The sequence below is a fragment of the Takifugu rubripes genome, chromosome 8, assembly GCF_901000725.2.
Source record: "Takifugu rubripes chromosome 8, fTakRub1.2, whole genome shotgun sequence".
In the NCBI taxonomy this organism is placed as follows: Eukaryota; Metazoa; Chordata; class Actinopteri; order Tetraodontiformes; family Tetraodontidae; genus Takifugu; species Takifugu rubripes.
Genome location: NC_042292.1, coordinates 7,971,710 through 7,995,642, shown reverse-complemented (window position 1 = coordinate 7,995,642; position 23,933 = coordinate 7,971,710). Strand labels below are relative to the sequence as shown.

At 47.3% G+C, this 23,933-nt stretch overlaps 3 protein-coding genes across 11 annotated transcripts in view; 1 reads left to right on the top strand and 2 right to left on the bottom strand.

The window, feature by feature from the left end:
• The window catches only part of filip1l (filamin A interacting protein 1-like), a 36,665-nt gene extending 27,801 nt beyond the window's left edge, over nucleotides 1–8,864 (top strand). For both annotated transcript variants that reach the window (XM_029839860.1, XM_029839861.1), the window contains exons 5-6: nucleotides 1,803–4,623; nucleotides 8,599–8,864. In XM_029839860.1, the coding sequence (XP_029695720.1) occupies nucleotides 1,803–4,623; nucleotides 8,599–8,775 (2,998 nt within the window). In that variant the 3' untranslated portion in view covers nucleotides 8,776–8,864. The remainder of the gene's footprint in view (nucleotides 1–1,802; nucleotides 4,624–8,598) is intronic.
• Nucleotides 1–14,958, bottom strand: part of ect2l (epithelial cell transforming 2 like) — a 44,297-nt gene extending 29,339 nt beyond the window's left edge. For all 6 annotated transcript variants that reach the window (XM_029839863.1, XM_029839864.1, XM_029839865.1 and 3 more), the window contains exons 1-21: nucleotides 14,519–14,958; nucleotides 13,995–14,107; nucleotides 13,758–13,920; nucleotides 13,431–13,683; nucleotides 13,166–13,361; nucleotides 12,919–13,048; nucleotides 12,688–12,853; nucleotides 12,494–12,622; nucleotides 12,332–12,424; nucleotides 12,053–12,259; nucleotides 11,890–11,990; nucleotides 11,697–11,816; nucleotides 11,548–11,634; nucleotides 11,365–11,474; nucleotides 11,126–11,273; nucleotides 10,969–11,042; nucleotides 10,727–10,883; nucleotides 10,364–10,429; nucleotides 10,192–10,280; nucleotides 9,940–10,112; nucleotides 9,701–9,865 (exon numbers count right to left, since the gene is read on the bottom strand). In XM_029839863.1, the coding sequence (XP_029695723.1) occupies nucleotides 9,741–9,865; nucleotides 9,940–10,112; nucleotides 10,192–10,280; nucleotides 10,364–10,429; nucleotides 10,727–10,883; nucleotides 10,969–11,042; nucleotides 11,126–11,273; nucleotides 11,365–11,474; nucleotides 11,548–11,634; nucleotides 11,697–11,816; nucleotides 11,890–11,990; nucleotides 12,053–12,259; nucleotides 12,332–12,424; nucleotides 12,494–12,622; nucleotides 12,688–12,853; nucleotides 12,919–13,048; nucleotides 13,166–13,361; nucleotides 13,431–13,683; nucleotides 13,758–13,920; nucleotides 13,995–14,107; nucleotides 14,519–14,893 (3,075 nt within the window). In that variant the 5' untranslated portion in view covers nucleotides 14,894–14,958 and the 3' untranslated portion in view covers nucleotides 9,701–9,740. The remainder of the gene's footprint in view (nucleotides 1–9,700; nucleotides 9,866–9,939; nucleotides 10,113–10,191; nucleotides 10,281–10,363; nucleotides 10,430–10,726; nucleotides 10,884–10,968; nucleotides 11,043–11,125; nucleotides 11,274–11,364; nucleotides 11,475–11,547; nucleotides 11,635–11,696; nucleotides 11,817–11,889; nucleotides 11,991–12,052; nucleotides 12,260–12,331; nucleotides 12,425–12,493; nucleotides 12,623–12,687; nucleotides 12,854–12,918; nucleotides 13,049–13,165; nucleotides 13,362–13,430; nucleotides 13,684–13,757; nucleotides 13,921–13,994; nucleotides 14,108–14,518) is intronic.
• A 271-nt stretch (nucleotides 14,959–15,229) lies between these two features.
• ccdc28a (coiled-coil domain containing 28A) lies at nucleotides 15,230–17,778 on the bottom strand. Of its 3 annotated transcripts, none has more exons than XM_003966656.3 (5): nucleotides 17,045–17,748; nucleotides 16,754–16,935; nucleotides 16,509–16,663; nucleotides 16,050–16,072; nucleotides 15,230–15,964 (listed from the first exon to the last, which is right to left on the bottom strand). In XM_003966656.3, exons 1-5 carry the CDS (start codon nucleotides 17,206–17,208, stop codon nucleotides 15,910–15,912), a joined length of 579 nt encoding a protein of 192 aa, XP_003966705.1. In that variant the 5' UTR covers nucleotides 17,209–17,748; the 3' UTR covers nucleotides 15,230–15,909. The 3 variants fall into 3 exon arrangements, with proteins under 3 accessions (XP_003966705.1, XP_029695728.1, XP_029695729.1); XM_029839869.1 differs by having other exon boundaries at nucleotides 15,913–15,964; nucleotides 16,050–16,139; nucleotides 17,045–17,774; XM_029839868.1 differs by having other exon boundaries at nucleotides 15,230–16,139; nucleotides 17,045–17,778.
• Nucleotides 17,779–23,933: the final 6,155 nt, after the last annotated feature.

Genomic DNA, 23,933 nt, shown 5'->3' with positions numbered 1-23,933 from the left:
AGAACCACTTCCGCGTTTCCACGGCTCATTTCGAGCTCGCTGTGGGCCGCTTTTAGTGGGGAAGCAGGTCGCAAAGGTGGCACGAGCTGGGCGGTGAAGTCACTTGTAACGCCGACCGCAACAAAGCTGTAAACCCCTGCAGCTTCATGTGCAGCAGCCAACCGATGGGACGAAAGCGTGGATCAGTGTGCGCAGATCATTTGGATTTGTGCATTCCCAGAATGCAAGTGGAAAGAACTGCTTCCACTGACCTATATTAGGTGGCGAGAGCCACGATAACCTGATATAACAGAGGATGAGCGGCTTTACTAACCAGTGTGAACCAGAGTTTCCAGTCCTCTGTGGAAACGCAGCGCAGACAGAGATAAGAGGTTAAACCCACAGGCTGGTTGTGGGACAAGTGTCCGAGTTTCACAAAGTATTCGGGACACAAATCTTTCAAGACAACATTGAATTTAAAATTAATTTCGCCTTCGGCTGCATGTGTGAACATGCTGCCAAAACGATCCTCCAAAAAAGTCACTTCATTGTTCCATTCTGTTGAAAAAGCTGTACAAATCTACACATCACATTTTCAGGTGTCCTGACAACTGCCTGATGTTTGACTTGGTGTACTTTGATGCGACCCCCCCCCCCCACCCACACACACACCTTCAGCAGCTCTTGATGAAAGGTCTGACGTAGCCTCTGCTGCCGAGCACCGACCCGCCCTACCGCACTTACATCACTGGCCACAACTGAAGCCTGCATGTGGAATTTGCGATCTCCGAGTGTGTGTTTGTGTGCGCAGGGGGATTTCTGTAAACTCTGTGGGGCTGTAATTGCAGAAGCTGGGGGAATTCCTTTAAATATATAAGAAAAAAAAAGAGGGGGGCGGTGGTACACTGGAGGAGGGTTGGTGGTTGAGGAACCCCTTAATTAAGAGGCCGCTGGATGCCAGGCCATCTGTGTGGAAATGCCTGGCAGCTGGAGGCGGTAGTCATAACACGCGTACCCTGGGGGCTGCAGGCACTTTGTCCCGGCGAAGCAGTCATGAGCAGGACGCCTCGTCCTTCTGTCCTCTGGTCCTCAACAATACGCCTTTGTAGCAAGACCCTGACAGAACCAGTGATCTAATGATGACTTGAATATGAACCCAGAGCTCCAAAAACCGTCTGAGATTCAAATATACAAACACATCATAGTCAGAATTTTTTAGATCTGGGTCACTTTTTTTTTCTTTTCCATCCTTCCTCAAAAGGGGTTGACCGATGGTCCTCCCTCACCATCAGTGGAAACTTTTTTGAAAATAACTCATTGTTAAAGTCAAGGCTACTTTTTTTTTATGGCGCAATAACTCATGTTTTCAAACCACGGGGGGATTAAACTCGGCTCAAGATCCCGTTTAATGGCGCCTACCTGAGAGTTTAAGTCATGTTTTTATGACTTGCTGAATTTTCCATGACATCAAAAGTTTATCTCTCCTTAGAAATAGTAAAGTTAGAGTGTTTATGGTGTGTCAAAGCTTGGAGCAGTGGGCCTGGTGGGGAAAGACAGTGGGGGTGTTGGTTTTATGTAGGATCTTTAACACAAAACATTGATGAAGAAAAGATGAGTGTGATGTCCACCAAGATCTCAACATGAAGTTGTTTTGACTTATAAGAACATGGAGACTTTTTCTAATGCTAAACTTTTAATCAAAGATTTGTTCCTTAAGAATTCAGAAGTTTTACAAAATCTTTAATAAGATGGTTAATCGATAATTACACTCATCGCTGTATTTGGACCTTCTGAAAATCAAGTTCGTGTTTTGTTCTCTACAGACTGAAGCTGCTGATTGACCAGGAAAAGGCCTACCGGGAGAGAAAAGAGGAGGAAAACGACAAAAAGGTTGTGGGTCTGAAGGAGGAGTTGACCAAGCTCAAGTCCTTTGCGTTGATGGTTGTGGATGAACAGCAGCGTCTCACCGAGCAGCTCACACAGCAAACAGCAAAGGTCCAAGAATTGAGCAGCGGCGCATCGCAGGCCCAGGAGGAGCTGAGCTCTGCTAATGCTCGTCTCCAGGAAGAGGAGCAGAAGGTTGTTCGCTTGGAGGCTGAACTGCGTGACCAAACCACTCGATATCATCAGGAACAAGAGGCCATGACTGCCAAACTGGCAAGCGAGGACGCCCAAAACAGGCAGCTGCGCCAGAGGCTGTCCACCCTCAGTCGGCAGCTCGATGAGCTAGAGGAGACCAACAAGACCTTACGGAGAGCTGAGGAAGAACTGCACGAGCTAAGGGATAAAATTAGCCGCGGCGAGTGTGGAAACTCCAGTCTCATGTCTGAGCTTGAGGAGTTGCGGAAGAGAGTGCTTGAAATGGAGGGAAAGGATGAAGAGCTGATCAGAATGGAAGACCACTGTAGGGACCTAAACAAGAAACTGAAGAAAGAGGCTGGTCAAAGCCAGAGCCTAAAGGTTGAGGTCGATAAACTAAACCACAGAATTATGGACATGGAGAAGCTAGAGGATGCGTTCAGCAAGAGTAAACAGGAATGCAGCTCCCTCAAAGGCAACCTTGAGAAAGAGAGGATGGTTTCAAAGGTGTTGAGCAGTGAGCTGGAGGTCTTGAAGGTCCGAGTCAAAGAACTGGAGGCTGCTGAGTGCCAACTGGGAAAGACAGAGCTGGTACTGAAGGAAGATCTGACAAAGTTAAAAACTCTGACAGTCATGCTGGTGGATGAGAGGAAAGCAATGGCAGACAAGCTAAAGCAGATGGAGAACAAGGTGCAGAACAGTACTGGCAAACTTCAGGCTGAGCAGGAAAAGGTCACGTCCGTCACAGAGAAGCTAATTGAGGAGAGCAAGAAGGCACTGAAATCAAAGGCAGAGCTGGAGGAGAAAATGCGTAGTGTTCTGAAGGAAAAGGATGACCTGAAGGCTAAGTTGACCGATGAGGAGGTAAAGAACAATGACCTGGAATCCAAAATCAGTTTGATGAAGAAAAGGATTCAGTCGCTGGAGAACATTGAAAGAGAACATTTGAGGAACAAAGCTGAAGAAGAGCACATCAAACCACCAATTGCACATTGCTACAACCAGGAGGACAACAAAGTCAAGGATTTGACGCAGGAGGTTGAATGCCTCAGGCGCACACTGAAGGACATGAAGGTGGCGGAAGGTGACCTCCTTAAACCGGAGGCGTTGGAATCACTGGAGAAAAGATTCAGCACTGAGCAGGAAAAGGCCAAAGCCTTGATGGCTGAGCTGGAGATATCCAAGAGAGAACTGTCAAAGTACCAACTTGCAGAGAAGAAAGAGTGCAACCAAGAACACGTGCTTTACAAGCGCCTGAAGGAGGAGGAGGCCAAGTCCAGTCATCTGAGCAGAGAGGTCCAGGCTCTGAAAGAAAAGATCCACGAATACATGGGGACAGAGGAGTCAATTGGCCGAATGAAAACTGACCACTCTACGCTGCAAAGAAAACTGACCCAGCAGGAGGTCCGAAACAAAGAGCTGGCGAGAGAGATGGAGACTCTCACCCGAGAGCTGGAGAGATACCGACGCTTTAGCAAGAGCCTCCGTCCTGGCATGAATGGCAGGCGCTTCTCAGACCTCCACGTTTCCACCAAGGAAGTCCAGACAGAGCCGCTCGAACTCGTGTCTCCCCACTGCAAGGTGATGATGCCGCTGGAGCGTGCAGTGGTGAACGGGAAACTGTACGATGAAAGCGACCCCGATGACAACACAAACTACAGCAATGAGCTCCAACTGACCAAATGCGCTTCCTCTCTTCTTAACAATGTCAACAACCTGAACAACATGAGGAGAGCACGGCTTCCCTTCTTTAAAAACAAAGACACCCCCCATTTGATCAATGGAAAAGTGCAAACTCGGCAAAATGGCAATCATGTTCAGCCCGGCGATGTGGTTTTGACCCACAGTCCTGGCCAGCCGCTACACATCAAAGTGACTCCCGACCACGGCCATAACACAGCGACGCTGGAGATCACCAGCCCAACCACAGAAAACACCCCGTCATTCACCAGCACTGCTGTCATACCCACAAGCGGCGGTCCGCCCAAACAGAGAATCACCATCATCCAGAACGCCTCCATATCCCCAAGTGCAAAATCCATTTCTCCAACAATTAAATCCAAAGGATCTCCCATGTCAGAGGAACCTTGCTCACCTGATCGGGCCTTGTCGCCCTTCACTATGGCTGCCTACTCCAGAGCGCTGACCCCAGACTCCTCTGGGTCTGCCACCCCAGACAGGGCCATGTCACCCATACAGATAGTCTCGGTCACAACGGGCACCCCTGACCGCACCCTCTCCACTGAGCAAGTAGAGATGGTCGGCGGGCACGCGGTGTTTCGCGTCAGCCCGGAAAGGCAATCCAGCTGGCAGGTCCAGAGGTCCAACAGCTCCGGGCCTAATGTCATCACCACAGAAGACAACAAGATCCACATTCACTTAGGGAACCCCTTCACCCAGAACATTGGATCTCCAAGCCCGTGCCATGCACCCGGACTGTCGGAGCAAAGGACTCAGGTGTTCGCAAACTGCAGCTCTTCCACAGCCAGAGCCCACAGCAAAATCACCAGTAGCATCATGATTAAGCCCACTTCCACCCCAGTCCAAAGACCATCGCAGATTACAGTAAGTAACACCTACGACTGATCCCATAACCCCCGAACCCCATCCCATCATCCATTTTCCCGTCAGCCCATGGGATCCACCGCGAGACCCTTGTTCCCAGCATACCCTCATAGCTGTATGTGTTTGGACTTGGTTTAGGAGCTCTAGAGCTTGTTGCTTGGTTCTGTGTGATCGTATTGATGAAAACATTTGCCTGCATGAAGAGAATGTTTGATTTAACTTGATGTAACGCTGTTTTTTTTTGCCGTATGTGCACTTACTGTATTGTACTCAGTGGCTATTTAGCCATGTAGTCAGACGATTCACACGGATGCATTGTGTTGTATACGTCGTCCTGCAGCTCCCGCCCAACTATCACGTTTGTTCTTTCTAATCATTCAAGTGTGCAGAAATGTTCTGTTCTGTCTTATTCATGATCACGCTCCATTGATTCGCTTCATCCAGCATGTTTTTGAATGTAACAAAAAAGTCCAAGTAAAAAAAAAACAACAACACTTCAAGTCAAAAGTTATCGTTTGATTTGACTCTTGATGCATGGAAAGTAACTTTTTTAACATGTCCGAGCTCAACCGAGAACGTCCACGGAGCAGGTAGCTCCACTTGGTCGTTTTTAAGACACCGTTGACCTCAGTGCTCCTGTTCAGAATTGGAAGATCAAAGCAGATCAATAAAGCTATCGTTAATAATACTGCTTAAAAAAACATCCCTAAAGTTTGCACCCCATAAACCAAACCCCACGTAAGACACGACACAGGCCGAGCTGAACATGTAAACTCGCTGGTCTTTCAGCAGAAGTCGCTCACAGTTTTCTCCTAAGAAACCCAAAACACGCTTCAGTTTTCCTTCTTCCATGAATCACGTCCTTTGAAATGACGCACAGGCGTGAGAACAAAGCTTCCCCATGAATATGCATTCCTCCACATGTGGTTCCCCCTGCCCGCAGTGGAAATGTTACCGCATTTGCGGTGCAATGTGCCTAAATTAAATATGCGAGAGGGGTCGGCGCATGGCGACGAGCGGATGGAGGGCGAAGGAGCGGAACGGGAAGGGATGTGGGAGAGGAAGGGAGAGGATCATCTGTGGATGTGGGAGGATCATTTGCCGCGCTACATTTATTAACATCAGTCATCTCACGGCAAAAAACAGGCCAAGGTTCTTCCGCTGTTACATCAACAAATCTAAATTAGAATCAGTCAATGCTGCTGCGGTAATCATCACACCACGACTTTATAACTTATAATATTATCAAGAACAGTAAAGGTGAGCTCACCGTGCAACTTCTCATCAGCCCGTTTTTGAAGGTGTGAGATGAGCCACTAAAGGCCGCTGGTAAACGAGCAGTGCCTAATTAAAGGCACGTTCGGCTGCAGCGTACCTGTGCAGCGGCTCTGGGAGCCCTCAGAGGCCTTCAGACGCTGCAGGACCCAGACACAGAAAAGAAGAGGGTGACTAAATGTGAATGCGGGGGGAGCGTGAAGAAGCGCAGCTGCGCAGGTGAGGATGAGCTGATGCAGACGCTCAACAAGCTGCTATTCATGCGAGCAGAGCCTGGGACAGCAGCTGAGGCTGCCTCCTGACTCAGCCTCCGACCCAGACAGCTCTGAGCATCACAGCTGAGAATTCTTGAGAAAACCAGGATCGCATGGCGCTGGCGGCCGGAGGGTTTTCACGGGAAAGCCTGCAGCGACGCTTCCAACTGTGTTTTAGTGTAATTTAGGAATAATACACAACAGTTGGAGAGTGAAGTCACACTTAGGATAAAAACTTGGAAATTCAACGACCTTACGCAGCCAAATATGACTTTTTTTTTTCTTTTTTTTTTTTAAAATAGTGTAGACTGAGAAAACAAGGTTTCAAAGAAAAATCAGATGTGTCCCGAGATTCACGTCCAAACATCATCAACAGTCATTTATTTTTGGAGAATTTGGAGATGACGGCCAAAGTCAAAGCGATTTCTGGGAAATGCTCACAAAATCAGACAAAACAAAACGTCCGAGTGACAGAAAATAAATAAAAACAAGTCAAAGTGCAAGTTTGAAGAAAGGGGAAGAGGGGAAAAATGCTTATAATATTTAAAACAAAGTAACAAATGTAGTTTTAAAATGCTACGATGTCCAAAAGCTATTTTTTCCATTTTTTTTAACTGTTCACTCAATCACTCAAATGTCTTACCGACATTCTGCCAAAGAAAGGTAACATTGTGTTTTAAAAGCAACTTATGCTTTAGTCGAAACATCAGTAACTACAAAATATTGTCATGGTTTTCCGGACTGCGGCTGAAGTGCCAGACAACAAGGCGGATTTCCTGACGTGATAACCATCACAGAGGAATCTGCCCACCTTGACCGGCGGGCGCAACAAACCCATAAAGGCCTCCGAACAAAAGGCTGCACAACAGTGTGAGAGACGGGTCGAGGCTGGAAGTCTGTCTCACACCAAAACAAACGCTGTGTTTGGTTTCTATGGCAACAGCCGGCGCTGCAGAGGAAGCACTTAGATGAACTCCTGCTGCACCGCCGATACTCCAAAAACACACAACACACAACTTTACTGCCTGTTTGCACGTCAAAACAACAACCGAGCAGCAAGCAGAACAGGTTATGTTTAAAGGAAATGACTGAATTCCAGAATAAATGTCAAAACGTGCACTCGTGTGAGGGAAATAAAGAAAAGTTTGATTTTTCTCAGGTTTAGACATGATTTTACTCTCAAATCAGCTCAAAAACAGATCTGAAAATGTTAAAATGATGTATTTTAACAACACACTTCATCAACCTTCGTTGTTGCCAATTCAAACATCTATTCACATGCAAAAGTTGTGCTTTTAATCACAAAAATCATAACTATTAGCAATTTTTAAAATAAAATAATTACATAAAATTAAATTCCTTTTTTTAAAGCTTTAAAGTTCTTTTTTCCTTCTGTGCAAATTCTTTATTTTTTTTCTGACTCAGAATTCCAACTTTTCTCTAAATCCCTTTCACTAAAGAGTAAATGTGTTTAACTTTTTCCAAGTTTATGTGCAATTCTAGAAAAAAGCCCAATAGGAGGAGAATATCGCCGATATTTTTGTTTTCGAAACAGTGTGAAAACAAACAATCTGTTGCATCACAATCCTGCTTTTGTGCCATATTTCAGGATGGTGAGTGTGGTTACAAGTTTTCTGGATAATTGCTCCTATTGGGCCACAGCACTTGTAGGCCTCGAATAAAGCTCTGCAGGAGAGAGACGAGCGGTTGTCATGGTTACCCAGTGGAAATATCTTCAGGGCTCCTGTAAACAGGACACAGTTTCGACAGCAGGAGGTCTGAGGCGGCAGCCGTAATGCACCTCGTTGGACTGATACGGCGCCGTGCACATAAACATGCTGATTGGGAATAATCGGAGCAGAACGTTGTTTAACTGTCTGAGAGCCCCCGCCTCAGAAAAAACAAACAAAAAAAAAAACCCCAAAACAAAAAGATTTACCAGGAACAAAACAAAAACAGTATTTAAAAAAAAAAAAGAAATTACTTGATAAAATCACCTGATTATGCAACTATTTTCTTTTACTGATCTGATTAGGAGACAGTTTAAATTCAAGCACAGCAACAAGATTAATCTTGTATCAGTATATTTTTATTAAACTGATATTTTATATAATTATATCATCAAAATCATATGAGCTTTATTACTATTATTAAATATAGTTATTCCAGTAATAAACAACAGAACTTTGCTTGGCCTTGTGAAACACAACAAAACAAATCGAATAAGCAATTAAAATATAGATCTCATGAGGATAAAATGGGGTTTTGACTGCAGAAATAATCATAAAAACCAGTTTAAGACAGCAGAACTTTTCAATTGAACAGATTGTCCTCCATCTCGTGGTCATCACCTGTACTGCAGCTTTCTGCCCCACAAATTATTGTTGTTTTTTTTGTTCCACCCATTTGAAACCTAAAACACTGAAACTGTTCCGGTTTCTTTTAGATCCCTCTAGAAGCATTCCGACGTCCTGGACCCACCAGAATCCCCAAACCGAAGGGCTTCGGCTACCAGAAGGTGACAAACGGCACCACAACAAACACGCAGAGCAAAAGTCCGTCGACAACCATGAAAGAACAGCCGGTGCACAACAACCCTCACCTGATCAAGCGGAAACTGTGACATCAGTCATGAAAGTAACAACCTGAAGATCAGGAAGATTATCTGTCAAATGGGGGCAGATTTCTGTGTGATCGATGTGTCCTGTAAATGTGCGTTAGCTTTAGAAAGAAGAGCTCAGTGTGATCTGAACGTAGGCAGGACTCTTCTTTTTCGGACTGTCCGGGTGTTTATTCAGCTTTAATGGTGAAATTTGTTCTGTGTTTTTTAAAGATGTGATAACAATGTACATAGCAGTACAGTTTAGGTTGCTGGTGTTGAGCTTTGTGATATTTTTTGTCATTTTTGGTTATCAATAAAGATCTTTTTGTACCTGTAAAATCAGGAAATATTTTACTCGTCAGTTTTTAATCAGCATTTAAAACGAACACTAAAGGAGCTTTATTAGCTGAAGACCTTTTAGAGTATCAATGTAAGTACAGATTAAGCATAAAATATCAGTTTTTCTGGTGTCAAATGTCCAAAATATTTTTACAGAAGATATTAGGTATTTTCTTAATGCTAACTAAGCAGGTACAGCGTTCTAAAATCATTTTATCATTGCCATTGCTGGATCAGGTGAAATGCATTGTGGGAAACCTAGCTGTCCCAAGTCCACACGAGTCGCCTGCGTGTGGACTTGGGCAGGACAAGTACACATCTGGGGGAACTTTGACAGAGAAAACCTGACAAAGTGAATAAAATAGCAAATGTAACGTTGATTTGTGGAGCTTAAGTTTGTGCGTAAGGACAAAACTCCGACCAAAATCCCACATTTCAACTGCACTTCAGTTGTTGGTTCAAGTGTCTTGTTTTTGTGTAACATAAAAACAACATCCCGCACCGTCAAGCTTGTTTATGCAACACAGAGGTGTGAACTTGTCACACCAGAGTGTCAAACATCTGCAGGTCATGTGACTTGCGTGGTGCACTGACAGTGGCGCCTAACCTTCTGGTCCTGTTGGAGTTCTGCCCTCCCTGACCCGGTGTCAGCCGAGAGCTGAGCGAATGGTGGACCGCAGCGCAGACAGGAAGTAGTCCTTCTCCTGTCCTCGCTCTGTGGCACAGACCCACGACCGACCCGGACCGTCCAGGACGAAGGCGTGGCTCACATCTGCAGAGAGGAACAAAAGGTTCTGCATGTTCTGCCGTTTGGAGATGAACCGCGTGGTTAGCGTCGGAACTCACAGCGAGTGTGTGTGACCTCTCGCACCGCCAGGCTCCTGACGGGCGCGGAGGACAGGAAGGTGTGTGTGCTGCGGTGGGCCAGGGTAAAAGGCCTGTGATGGACAGTCCGCCGACTCAGCACCAGGACATCGTTGAACAGGAACAGGCCCACGTCACAGACCTGCTCGTAGGTCCTGATGGGTTCAGATTCTGTTGAGTTACACAACTCGGGGACAAGCCCACTCCGTCCTCAGGTAGGTGCGTCCTCCTTACCTGAGCGAGTCCGGAAGCTGCTCGCCACGACTTCTGAGCAAGACAGCATCTTGGGACAAGATCAGCTGCCTGTTTCCTCCCCTCAGGCTCTACACACACATGAACGGATGCTCACAAGCGCACGTGTCGCATCACACGCTTTAGGCGTAAAAAGTGGGAGCTGTGTTTTTACCGGACAGCTTTGGATCATCTTTTGCGTCTCCTCCATCAGGGTGTCTCGCTCCGAGTTTTTCTTCAGCTGCGAACAAGGTCGATCATAAAAATTCCACAGCGTGAGTGTGTGTGTGTGTGTGTGTGTGTTGGCACTTGCCACATACCGAGTCCCAAAACTCACTGTACAAGCAAAGTTAGGACATTTTTATGAAGTGAGGCCATTTGGGCTGGTCCTCACAACTGCAAATAACTGAGGGTTTATAGATGGTTTTAGGGGTAAGGTTGTGTTTCGGGGTGGGGGGGGGGGGGGGGTTTAGGGTCAGGAGCTGGGTAATGCATTATGTCTATAGAGGTCCACAGAGACAGAAATGTGTGACCTAACCTTCTGGATGAAGTCTCTGTATGTCATCAGTGTGGCGAGAGCAGAGGTCAGGTGTAGGCGGTCGGGGTGGTCCGGGTTTGTGTGCACGCTCAGAGCCTGCAGCAGGGTCACATACTCCTGGATCCTCCACGACGGACACAGAAGCAGCTCCTGCAGACTTCGCAGAAGAACAGTACTGTTCGAGTCATCTGGTCACTGGGTCACCATGGAAACAGTGCAGAGAGGTGAGTGGTGGGGGGCACCTGAGCATGTGTGTGGACAGAGTTCTATCAGCTCTCTTCAGGAAGGCTCGGAACAAAGGTTTGGTTTCTCTGCACTGAAAGACAAAAGACCCGTTAAAATACAAGACGAGGGGCCAAAATCATTTGAAGGACCCTCGATCTTTGGGTTTTTGGGCACCTTGTCCATGGCGGTGAGAGCGGTGGGGTAATTGTTCAGGTAGTTGGAGTAAACTTTCAGCTTCGAGCAGAGTTTCATCATCACGTCTCCGACACACTGTTCAGCTCCCCACTGCTGGAGTCGGGCTTCCAGGTCCACCTGGAACTCCCTGAAACACAAACACACACTCATGCATGTAATCCGCACACACACACACACACACACACCGCGTGTGCCGTGACACAAGAATGTGAGTTTACCTGTTGATGTCCAGGATGGAGGTGACAGGATCCAGGATGATGTGGAGGTCGGTGGAGCTCAGAATGGTTCTTCCTGATTGCAGAGCTGCCGTCAGGGGCTCCAGGTACACCTTCAGAAACAGACACCAACCGGATTCTCTGACTTTTCGATCTGACAGAAGCACGGCGGTGAGGAGAGGGTACCTTCAGCACTGCGTTCAGCCTCTGCAGGTAAACATTCTCGCTGTAGTGCAGCTCTCTGGCTGCCACGCCTCTCCACTCCAGACACACCTGAAGACAAAGAGCTGTGTAAGCGGGACGCTGCATCAGCTGTGTGTGAATGGATAACTCACCTGAGCTGGGCGAGGGACCGGGCTGACGCCACCCTGTCCTGGTAAACTGCCTTTTTCATGCTCCTCTTTATCTTCCCCCCATTGCTGCAGGAAGTTGGCAAGAAACTCTACAGGTCTGGACTGGTAAGGGAGGGAAATCACGAGTAACTTTAGGGCCTTTTGGTTCCTACTGATGTACGAACACTGGTCCCACCTCCTCCTTCGTGAGAGCAGCAAGTCCATCTGTCAGAGCATTACTGAGATCTCTGGACAAGCAAAGCTCCTCCAGGCGGAGTCTCTCCCACAGATAATGGCCTAAAAACTAAAGAAAGTCACCAAAAATGGAACATTAGTGTTTGAACACACCTGAGACTCACCTAGGGCTCGGCCCCTCATCTGAAGGCTGAGCCGCTGGAGCTGTGGCTCCAGGTGGCCCCTCAGTTCCTCCAGGGCCTCCTCAATCCACTGAGCCTGCAGGCACCAGCTCTGCAGGACCCTCTCGATCACAAACTGCAGTGCGGGGGCAGCTGGACACCGGGTGGAGGGTCCGGCACAAATGCTGCCGTCAGACCACTCACTCAGGACTGCGAGGGAGAAGAGCCTATTGGTCTAAACGTATGAACCTGACTAACTAGTCCCATCTATGGCCGACTCACTGTTCTGGAAACTTCCGGTGGCAAGGCCCATCGGTGCCTGGACCTGGAGCCCCGTCAGTGTGGACAGGGCCTGGATCAGAGCCACGCCTGACCCTGAGAGGAGGAAGATGGACGGTGAGACACAAAACACATACACAAGTCTGACTCCAGGATTTTACCAACCAGTTGCTGCCAATGGCGAGAAGATGTCAATGCCTCCACCTTCCCCCCCCGGTACCACCCAGCCACTCAGTTTTTCCCAGAATTCCTTCTGTTCCTGGGTCAGCAGAGTCTTCTCTGAAAGTCTGCTGTCTGTCCAAGCAGATATGAACGTTCAAAATTGTTTTATTGTTATATCAACAATCGTTGCTACTCACTGTGAAGGAGGCCGACTTCCTCCGTGTCTCCAGGGGCCAGGAGGCCCAGTCTCTGAGCTCGCTGCCCCGATACAGCTCTCTCTATTTGTGTTAGCAGAGCAGACAGCGTCCCTCTGTGGTCGTACAGAACCACAGTGACACCAGCCTTCACCCCACACAGAATCAGCTGGAACAAAGGGCACAGATGTTGGAGACCACTCTGACCTTCACTTGAGTCCAGCTCTCACTCACCTCATAGGCAGGAATTCTGTTGGAGATGAGCAGCAGGAGGACGGGAGGAGGCAGATGGACGACGGGGATGTGGGGCGAAGTGGGAGGCCTGTAGGTGAACGATGACAGCGTGCCGCATGCGTTGTGTGATCTGGTGGGAGTTAAAAGGACTTTTAAAAAAGTTTTTGGAACCCTTGCGCACCTGAGGTCAGGTAAAGGTGAGGTCACACAGGTCAGGTCAGGTCACAAGGGTAAAGGTGTCATTTACCGGCTCGGGTTGGGGGTTGCGAGTCTCTCGTGGTTCTGAGAGATGCTGGATGAGTCAACAGCTTTTAACCCGGAGGCAGAGGACCAAGAGCTCACTGGTAGCTCAGAGCAGGATCTCCCCTTCTGGCTGCTTCCACCTCTGGCCGCCATCACGTTCATGTTGCTGCCCCATGCTCTCCGGGTCCTTAGAGACTCTCCTGCAGGTACCACAGGTTTCAAACGACTATCACATGTTATCTTCTTTCTGTTTGGTCTCTTCTTCTCACTTTTCTCCTCCTGTATTGTCGCTCTGATCATCTGCCTCAGCTTCCTTCCCTGCCTCCTCTCTTCCTCCACCGCCGTCTCTCCTGCGCGCTGGTGGAGTGACCGGTAATGTGTGGCCGCCTTCCGCGGTGGCAGCCAGTGAAGTGTGGAGACACAGTCAATGTAGTGGTTCTTCCAGGCTCCGTATTCTCTGGTTCCTGGACTGTAGGGAAGGAACCAGCCTCTCCGGACGCACCTCTTGGTCCACAGACAGTCCTGCCCGAGAGTCAAGAATGGAGAAGATATTCACCCACGTCTGGAGCGCTGGCCCCTTCTCTCCCAAGGCTTACCTGTTCAGCGAGGAACCTCCATTGCCAGCTGACCTGAGCAGCTGCGCAGAGGTCCCGTGGGTTCAGGAAGGACAACACATACAGGGACAGGAAGCGGGGCAGCACCGTAGTGAAGTCCAGCCGGGTGACGGGAACAGTCTCCATCAGCAAATCCCTGCAGCACCTGACGGGTTTAAATTCAGAGTTAGACAAACGAATATGAGATTCTGTGTGAGGACGGGGGGGGGGATGGCCCACCTGAGCTGGGAGGAGGTGCAGCGGCCAAGCAGAGACGACATGAGGTGTTTCCTCTGCCCGTCGGTCCACAGGTCGAACCAGCGGATCACCAGCTTAACCCTGTCCTCAAACAGCTGGATCACACAGAGGAGAAGAAAACCTTGGTTTCGGGGGTCAGGATGAAACTATTCCGAGACATTTAGCTAGCTAAAACTACCTTGCTTGCAATTTATTATACAAATTACGATTAAATTCACTCATCGATGCTTTTTGGCATCTACAGGACCATCAAATTGAGTTACTTGTTTTACAATTTACCAATTTTTTTTCCACACGGCGAATTCATTTTTCCTGAAACTTTAGTTTCCCGTAGTTGCTCCCGGACGCGGTGTCAGCAGGTGCGAACAGGTGCAAACAGGTGTTCCACATTAGGGATGAGCGGAAGCGTCATCGTGACGCGGGGTCACAAGAACCTAAATCCTGGTTCCGTTTCGGTCAAGACTAAAGGAGAGTTTCGGTCAAGGCCCCCGGACACCGTCGCTCACCTGCAGGTTGCACCTCTTGTCGCTCAGCGGGGTCCAGGCGCTAAAGCGGCTCCGCAGGGTGCGCACCGTCTCCGGGTCATAGTCGGTCCCGCTCAGCTGCCACCTCTTCACCGAGTGCGGGACTGCAGTCACGCTCTTGTCCATCAGCTCAAGCGCAACAACCACCACAATAACAACAACAAAACAACAACAACCCAAACCAATGCCGAGAACCGAGAAAATAAGAAAGTCGTTGGCTTTATTCTCGCGCACAGCGGTTCTGCTGCGGTGCCATTTTGGCCCCTGGTCACCGTGGAGACGCACGGACAACACATTCCGACACACACACATCTCTATACCTCTATCTTTGTGAGGACCTTCATCGATAAAATGCATTCCTTGTCCCTTCCCCTCCCAGATAAACTCCCGACTCCTAAACCCAAGTCCAACCTCAGCCTGAACCCTCCAACCAGGGAGGGTTTCCACAGGATCGACAACTTTCAGGACAGAAAAGTGTTGCCACTAGATGGAGACACAGTTTATTGTGTCCTTTAAGCATGCTGCGTAATTATCATTTATTCATGAAGCCGTTTCTTGTTTTTTATGTTACATTTAGCTTCTGGGATTGACCAAGCCCAGATTTCATACTTTAATTTGCATTTTCACTGTGTTTTGTACCTAATGTTTGGACGCAAGTGCTAATTATGAATACAAGTGAAACACAACCCAAACTTCCAGTTATAACATTTATTAAGTCAAAAATAAAATCAACAAATTGATAAAACATTTCCGGCAGATGACCCCCCCCCCCCCCATCCCCAATAAAAGCAATCAAAACAGCATCAGTTGATCACATTAATAAAAACAGATTTGATGAGAATATCGGAACAAAAATTATTCATAAGATTTTTAAAAAAAAGTGACGATAAAGGCATGGTTGTGACGTCCCTAGTGGACCAGTCACACTGGTGATGATGTGCATCATGTGTCACGTTGGCATGGATACGTGCAAATACTGAGGCAGCATTAGATCAGGATGCTCGCAGCAGGTCGCTCCACATATTTACATGATATGTAGGAAAAGTGGATGAATTTCTCTAATCTCACAGATTAGACTGACGATTGTGTTTGATGTTCATTCTTCCACCTGAAGTGACATTCTCTTGTTCTATGCTGGAGAATCAATTAGCTTCACACGGACTCTACTTTGGTTAGCAGTGCGATTCTAAAATGTTTTGCAGCTTAGAGGAACTGCCTTTGACCGACCCTGAACGCTACGTGACGCTATCTCGGATGCGTCCATCTGTCACACACAGGCAGGGGGCGCTGGTGAGCAACACTGGTGAGAGAAAGTGCGTCAAATTTGTGCGTGAACTCCACCTCAGCCGAGTCGGACAAGGAGGATGGTGAAATCACACGCTGGCAGCACGCGGCAGCTCCTGCGACTCAGCGAGATTTAAGTTCTGACTGTGAGGTGAAATCAGAGTAAAAGAAAAAAACAGACTAAAGTTTTCACAAGTGAGAAACAGTTGAATTTAGCCCAAAAGGATACATTGAAGAACTCAGCTCCTCCAGCTGGGAAGAAACACAGCAAAATATCAGTGTAAAACATAGAAACTGCCTCATGGCGCCACCTAAAGGGCTCTGAGGGAATGACACTGATAATTTTATTGTTCTGACATTTTTGGTAATAATTTTTCACTTGTGCATTAAAGATGTTTTAATATCAGTATTTCATTCACCTATAGATCTGGATTTAGAGTTATGGGATGATTAATCGGTGTCAATAAAACTTTAAGCTTCCAATAATCACAATATTTCAGAATTTTTACCCCATAGTTTGAGTATTTACGCTGAAATAGAATGTTAAAAGAGGGCCTTTTTAATATATTTTGATGACAAGAATGGGTAAATACCCCTCATTAAACCTTAGAAGTGGAGCAGGCAGCTAAAGACTCAAACACAGCCGTTTAATCCTCACTGAAATCTGGTTGTTCGGCCTCACTCTTACATTCAGGAGAAGTTTGTCCATGTTGGTGTCGCACGCCATTTTCCTCTGGTCTTCGGGCATCTCGTCCACCTCACCATACAGGTCAAAGTGCAAACGGGCCATCTTCTCCTGCATCTCTCTCACATGCTCCATCTGGTCAATGGAGCAAGCGTTTCCTGAGGGGACCAGGTGAAAGAGAAACCCCTTAATCTGCCTTCTCAAATGCTGGCTTTAATGCCCAGACACCTGTGGAGCATCTGAATTACCAAACGCCTGCAGTTTCCCTGAGTGGAAGTCATTCAGGAGGCTAAGAAGACCCTTCTCCATCTCCTGCACGTCCGACACGTCAGTCAAAAAGGAGTGTTGGATGGTTGTAGCAGGCTGGACCGGGTTCTGGGTCGATTTAGGTCCCATAGCCTGGTGAGACCTGGATTTGTCACGAACGCCCCTGCAAATATGAGAGATGGGAGGAAAAGTACATGCCATCAGATATGAAAAGCACAATACTTTTGCATGGACTGGACATACTTTATGAGCAGTAAAATTAGGAGTTTTACCTCCTACTCTTGCTCTTCTGGCTGGACTGAGCCCCCATATTGTGGCTGTAGCCGACATGACGTCTGCCGGAGGAAGCGCTTGGTTTCTGCGCGGAGCCCACAGCCGGGGCAGCCGCGTTCGTGGAGGTCCTGGGAATCTTTCTCTTCAGTTTCCGTTCCTCCATATTTTCATGTCAGGGTGCTGCCTGGCTGGCTTTGGACACGACAAGATGACACGGCGATTCTGGGCTGCCGCCCGCACAGCAGCACCGGCCGGGCTGACCTAGCGAGAGCTAGCCTGCGAGCTAGCCGAACTGCTAACCATCGTAATCGACTAACTTTTAAGTTAGAGATCCCACTGACAGTAGCCGATAGTCAGATACATTCACAGCGGTCACCGTGATCACCTGTCGATGCGCATTGCGCTAGATGTCAGCCTGTTTAATCAAATAAAAAATTAAACCGTCCAAATCCCTCATTGGGTCCGGAGTTAACTCCAAAACTTCCTGTTTTGGTGGAGGGGGCCCAAACAAGGCCGGATTCCAAATCGTTCCGCATTCGAGTTCCACCAACTAAAAACATGTGACAACAGTTCACAAAATGACGACATTAAAACGTTGAGGCAGTTTTGCTTAAAAAGAATACTTCTTTCCTGCCTGCAGTCAACAATATTTTGTTCAATACGCGCTTATCGTGTCAACATAGATGACTAAAAAGGTTTCTTACACACGAATTGGAATGCGGCTCTCGTCATTCCAAAAAGTGATGCTTCCAGAATCCATCCATCCATCCATCCATCCATCCATCCATCCATCCATCCATCCATCCATCCATCCATCCATCCGACTCATTAGGCCGTATGAACTATAAATACTTTCAAAACAATAATTCGAAAGAGGTTGCAAAAATGTGTATTTTAAAGTATCTTTAATAAAGTCCAATTTTTTTTGGGTGAAAATGAGCATATTCGGCTTATAAATGATTGAAATTGTCTCTAAAATTTCAAAACCAAGAAATACAAGTTCGCCTTCAAGTCCCATTTCGCCTTCCTTTGCCAAATGTACACCTTTCTGACAAACACTTAATTTTTGTAATATTTGTAAGTAGTAACCTGTGGTCAGAATTCTTTTCTTTTGAAACAACTCTCTCCGGAAGAAAATGTTAGCTGTCTTTTATTTTCCCTTTGAACGAGACAGCTTCATACTTATTTTTGTCACCATTTAAGAACACGGGTGCAGTTTCCCATGATCACCAACAGGGGGAGATCGCTGAACACGTATCGCGATTTTGCGTCTCACTCAACTTAATTAACTTGGTATTAATAGGTGATAAACATGCTGAAAAGAAGCACTTTAATTAACCGCGTAGCTTCCATAAACAAACACCACATTCAGGATTCAGCAACAACCAAACATTAATGATTGCACACAAAACCGCTTGCCCTGAAAGGAATTGAGTGTCGGGGTGTTCTGATGCCTCTCGAGCTCCAGACTTGAATAGCTGCACAAACAGACGAATTTATTTACTTCTATGGATCAATTCCCTCGACTACTTTTCCTTACCAGTAATTACAGGTAGATAAATGGGTTTAGAAAAGTGTGGAGCCAAGAGTTCTGACTTTCCTACATAGGAAGGACAGATTCCTGCATCCTTCTTTTATTTCATTTCTATTTCTTTTGTTTTGGAAACTCTGATTTTTGATTTGCTTGCTCAGTCAAAGATTTCACATAAAATGAGGCATTTTCCTTTCAGGGCTGGTGGTTGGAAAAATTCCAGTTGCAGAGAACAGAAAATTATCTCCAGGTCTTTAATGGTGAACCAGGTTAAAATGTTGCAGATGAACACACACACACACACACACACACACACACACACACACACACACACACACATTTTTTTCCTCCGTCTACATGAATTCTGCACGGGCTTGTGAGCAGCAGCGGCATTCTATTGTGATCATGAACCAAAGAACACAAACGCACCATCTCATCTGCAAAGATTTAACAGTTTTCTTGTTATTTTAGACTGAAATTACGTCTTTTTCTTTTCAGGTCCCTGTATGCAGGTCTGACCTCTAATCACTCCAGAAATCTTCACATCCCGAGAGAATAAAAGCACGAAGGACACTCTATTGTTTCTATTGATGTGCCAGTTCCGTCCTCATTCTGCAGCACAAACTCGCAGTGTGACAGGACTCCTGTGGACGGGGAGGAGGGGATCAGTGGGTGTGTGGGCCACTCTTTTGGGAATCAGGGTTAAGCAGAAGCTTTCCATGCAGCTGCGACCCAGAATAAGACCAATTTTGTTTGTTTATTCCACGAGTGTTTCCTAAAAAATGCTGATTCGGGCGATTTACGTCCATTTACAGTGGAAATAATCTCAAAATTCCAAAGGTGACCAATCAAAGTCCAGTTGAACTTATGGCTGACAGACAATTCAACCATTTATTCTCCTTTTATTACATGTTACATGTAGCTGATGGAGCTTTCGAAGGAGCGTTGTTCAAACCATGCCGGACTGGGATGTGTGTTAATGGCGAACATCTTCCCAGTAAATTGGACTCGACAGCAGTTAAACAGCAGATATCATCTGCAGCCACTTGGACGTGAAGCAAAAGCAACTCAAAAGAGAGGAAATGACATGGAAAAAGTAAAAATCAAAGTATCCATAGAGTTAATTCCTTTGTCCAGAAAAAGTCTTTATCATCCAACTATTATGAGACTCTTCAGTACTGTCTTTAACTTCTGTCTCATTTAATCCCCCCATCTCCATCTTTCTCCACTCGCCTCTTCCTGTCTTCCTCTCATCACTCTGTAGAGGGTCCAAGTGACATTTGGCTGTCCCCTGCCTCCAGGGGGTCCAGGAGATGCAGTCGTTTTTGGCAGGCAGGCACAGAGACGCCTCGGGGTCCTGATGGGGACTCCTGGACCGGGAAGAGAAAGTGAGTACACATGACAAAACGCACACCCAGTCAGAGACACACAGACGCGTGTCGGGGTGCAAGTGCACGAGCAAACAAGCGCACGGGACCAGGCCGAGCGAGCACGGACACACACTTATTCCAGTGTATGCAGAGCGATCAAACAGGCGAAACGGAGGCGCGGAAGGTAAACGTGAGCTGAGGTTTCACTTTTCCACACAGACACACCGGGCAGCAGGGAGTTCCCAAAGAGCGTGGAATCCTCACTGGAGCTTGTTAACATTTAACTGCCCCCCTCCTCTATAAAATAAAGGACAGTTTCTTTCTCATACCCCTGACTGATGAGGGGTGAGGACACTTTATTACACCTTGGATTGTTTTCTGGTTCCTTCCTAAACGGAGGCCTACACACATGCACCCCAGGCCTCAGGGACCCACGTCGTCTACCGGACGGACCCCATCTAGGGCATCTTATCCACCCCAACAGCCAAAGTCCATCTTCTGTTATTGGCTCTGAAGGTCTCTTGGTCTGTTGTTCCTCAAAGACTGTTCAAGTTTAAATATAAATAAGTAGAAAAATGGAAGAAAACACTCCACTTGCTGACTCGCCTGTGCTTTTATCCCCTCCGCATTTCTCTTTCTCTTCAGAGGAATAATGCAGTGGTCATTGGGGGGAGCGGCTGTGCAGAGGGAGGTGGGGATGTGGGCATAATTGTGGGGTGCTGAGGCTCGTCGGCGCGGCGCTGCCCGCTGTTCTGGCCCGGGCCGTAATTACCTGGTAGCTGCAGCTTTTCAGAACTGTTGTTGTGACACATAGAGGGGAGGGAGGGAGGATGGATGGATGGATGGATGGATGGATGGATGGATGGATGGATGGATGGATGGATGGCGATCCCCCATCCAGCTACAAACTTCACCACCAAAGAAGAGCGCCCAGACTTTCTCTCCCTTTCTCTCTCCAGTTTTACTAATTCTTTTATCCGTCTCTTTCAGTCCATTATCAGAGCATCTCTTTCATATGTGCACCTTGAGTGTTGATAGGTGATGATGATTCTTTGTGCGTGCGGGCGGGAGCAGCCTCCCCACTGAGGCAGAACAAAGTGGCGTAATAACTCAGACACTGAGCTGACCCTCTCTGCCGCTCTCAAGTACACTTAATGGAGGCGTGTGCGTACGTTAGCACAGCCGTGTGTCTTTGTGTGGCTCGCTCTCCGCCGCATTTGACTGTGCATGTTGCATACGGTCGAGTGTGTGTGTGTGTGTGTGTGTGTGGGTGTGTGTGTGCTGAAATAGCTGATCCCCACCAGGGGTGAATTGTTATGGATGCTGCTCTGCCGAAATTACTGTTATTTGTTTCCTTTAAAACAAGCTAATTGCAGCGTAGTGAATTTGCTCTGCGTGTGTGTGTGTGTTTGTGCGTGTTTTGCTTCCTTGTTTATTGTTTGTGTTCAATTGCAGACCCCTCCAATTTCTTTAGCAACGACACGGTTCCATGTTTTGTCACATCTCATTCTGCTGCAGCTGTTGGCCACTAATTTGACTTTTAAGCATTTTTTTTTTAATCCGTGAAAAAGGAAAGAAAATTATCTGCAATAAATCTCTCCCAGTGAAAAGAATTCATTAACTTTTAATTTTCTGTTGTTTTAAGTGCTACAATTATTTGCTACTCAGTGATGTTTATGTCCCTTTTCTGCTGTTTTCCCTGAGAATTAGCTCAATAAAAGCTACAGCAGCTATACAGACACTGGGAACACCAGGAGGTTAGCAAGCTTTAACTTTTACCACACTTGGTTTAAAACTGTCTGAAAGTTCAACCTAGAGTGCTGACAATTTTTGACAAGACTCCTTCGACGTGTACTTACACAAAGACAAACCCAAGCACGTTAGCTTGATTAGCCAGTTTTCCTGTCCAGGTGTGGGCTAGACCCCATCACCTTCAGCCCATCACTCATCACTTCCTGTGAAGGCAGCATGAGACTTGATGAGGAAACTGATGAGAAGATATCTTGAAAGCCCCCAGTTGGAACCAGCAGGCGCTTGTGGGGATGATCGCGGAGCTTAAAGTTCAGGGATCAATCCTCCCGCCGGGCAGCCAGGTGATGACATGAATAAACATGGACAACATGTTTCCTCTTCCTCCCATGAGTGAAACGAGGCAGCTGATTGGTGGTTGGTGGACCAGGGAGATACTTGACATCAGCTTTGGAGTATCACTTGAGCACTCTGGGAACCGTGATCCTCGCTGGTGCTGAGGGGCCGCTGGCCCATAGTGGGCGATGGTGCACCATCCTCCATAAGCCTCAAAAGAAGGAAAATAAAGTTTATTTTGCTGGTCTCAGTCTTAATATTATCAACCAGCGGGAAGGGGGGGGGGGGGGGGGAGTGGTGGTGTGTGTGTCCCTCACACTGAGACCAATGTCCTGTTGTTTCTTTTAGGACAGTTCACGGACTGATTAAATGCAGCCGAGTCCAGGGCGACATGGGTAAAGTCACCTGAGATGGTGACAAAAGCCTCTCGGTGTCTGTGTTTGATCGGCCTCCCTTCAGGGACCAAAGCTCCTTTCAACAGCAGCAGCAAGAAGCACCAGGTACCACAAGATGAGAGTCATGGGAGACCAAGAGAAGCAGAAGATGTCAAAAGTGGTTTCTCCACTCACTCCTGCCACTAAAAAATTAATAAAAAACTAAACCTGTGTTTTTACAGTGTTGGATTCAATAATGGATGGTATTCCCACCCACCCATTACTTACTATTATCCATTATCTATTATGCTCGGAAGGATTCAGTATAAGTGTCTCATGGATAAGAAAATGCAGACTTTGGAACTTTGCGACAGTAGATACGATCGATCATGGCCACAACAAAGACAGATTATCCTTCATCCGCCACTGTGTCATTGAAAACATCCCCTGAAGTGGCTCCGAATTCCACCATGATGGCGAACCCCATGCTGCATTCGGAGAAGCTCAGGACCAAACTCTCTCTCATCTTCTAACGCCCAACTATCTAACTTTTAGTTTTATTTTTACCCCTTAAGATTTTTTTCAGGAGCCACCACCACTGTTCCTTGTGCCAGGTATTGTGGAGGAAAGTGTGGTCAGGGGTTAAGGCAAAGCTTTTAGCTGTGATGGTCCAGGCCGAGGGGCTGTGGGAGCCATCATATCCTCGTAACTATAACGTGTGCGTGTGTTTCTGAAAAAAAGTAGAGTAAAAGAGAAGAAACTTGGGCTTGGGCTGGGTGTCAAGTGTGTTAAGTGGGACATCTCGGAGAGGCGGGCCCGGCTCTCACAGGATCAACTGTCTGCCAGGCAGGTGAGACAGTCAGGCTTTATGTCTCTCTCTCTCTCTCTCTCTCACACACACACACACACACACACACACACACACACACACACACAGACACACACCTCTGCCAGTTCCTTCACGTTGCCTCGTGCCAGGTACGTCTACGTCCCGTCTTTGTGCACGAATGAAAGCGGCGCACATCTAACGAGTAAGAAAACACACACACAAGTGAGGCATTCTCACGGGGGGGAAGAGGAGGGACAGGAGAGGAGGAGAGGGAGAGGAGGAGGTGGCCTCGCCTTGCCTCTCATCCTACAATCCATCATTTCCTCCTCCTTTCTTTTGGTTCCATTCACTCCTCAGTTCTTTTTTTCTGTTTTGTGCCGTTCCATGTGCTGCCTGTCCCTGCCTCTGCTCCTCTCCCTTCCTCCCTTTCTTTGCGCTCCATCCTCTCTCCCCCATCGCATCTCTACTCCTTTCTTTCCCATCCATCCCCTCTTTCTCCTCGCCTCATTCCAGTTTCCAAGTGCTTGGACCGGAGGGGGCTTTGCAGCTCCGGTCACTGCTCAGGGAGTTCAGCGAGCTAAAGTAGGCTCGGCGTAGAGGAACATCACACGGCGAGCACTTGAACAAACGAACGGACAGACGGACCCTTTCTCTTGCTCCAATTTCAATTGTGTCTTGTCTGCTACCTGCATATGTGTC

What these genes read in the sequence shown, in the direction of transcription:
- ccdc28a (XM_029839868.1), bottom strand. Translation starts at nt 17,208, where the DNA reads ATGGAGGAACGGAAACTGAAGAGAAAGATTCCCAGGACCTCCACGAAC. An exon ending in CAGAAGAGCAAGAGTAGGAG is followed by an intron (nt 16,936 to 17,044) that starts GTAAAACTCCTA and finishes TCATATTTGCAG; the next exon opens with GGGCGTTCGTGACAAATCCA. An exon ending in TGGACAAACTTCTCCTGAAT is followed by an intron (nt 16,140 to 16,508) that starts GTAAGAGTGAGG and finishes ATTCCCTCAGAG; the next exon opens with CCCTTTAGGTGGCGCCATGA.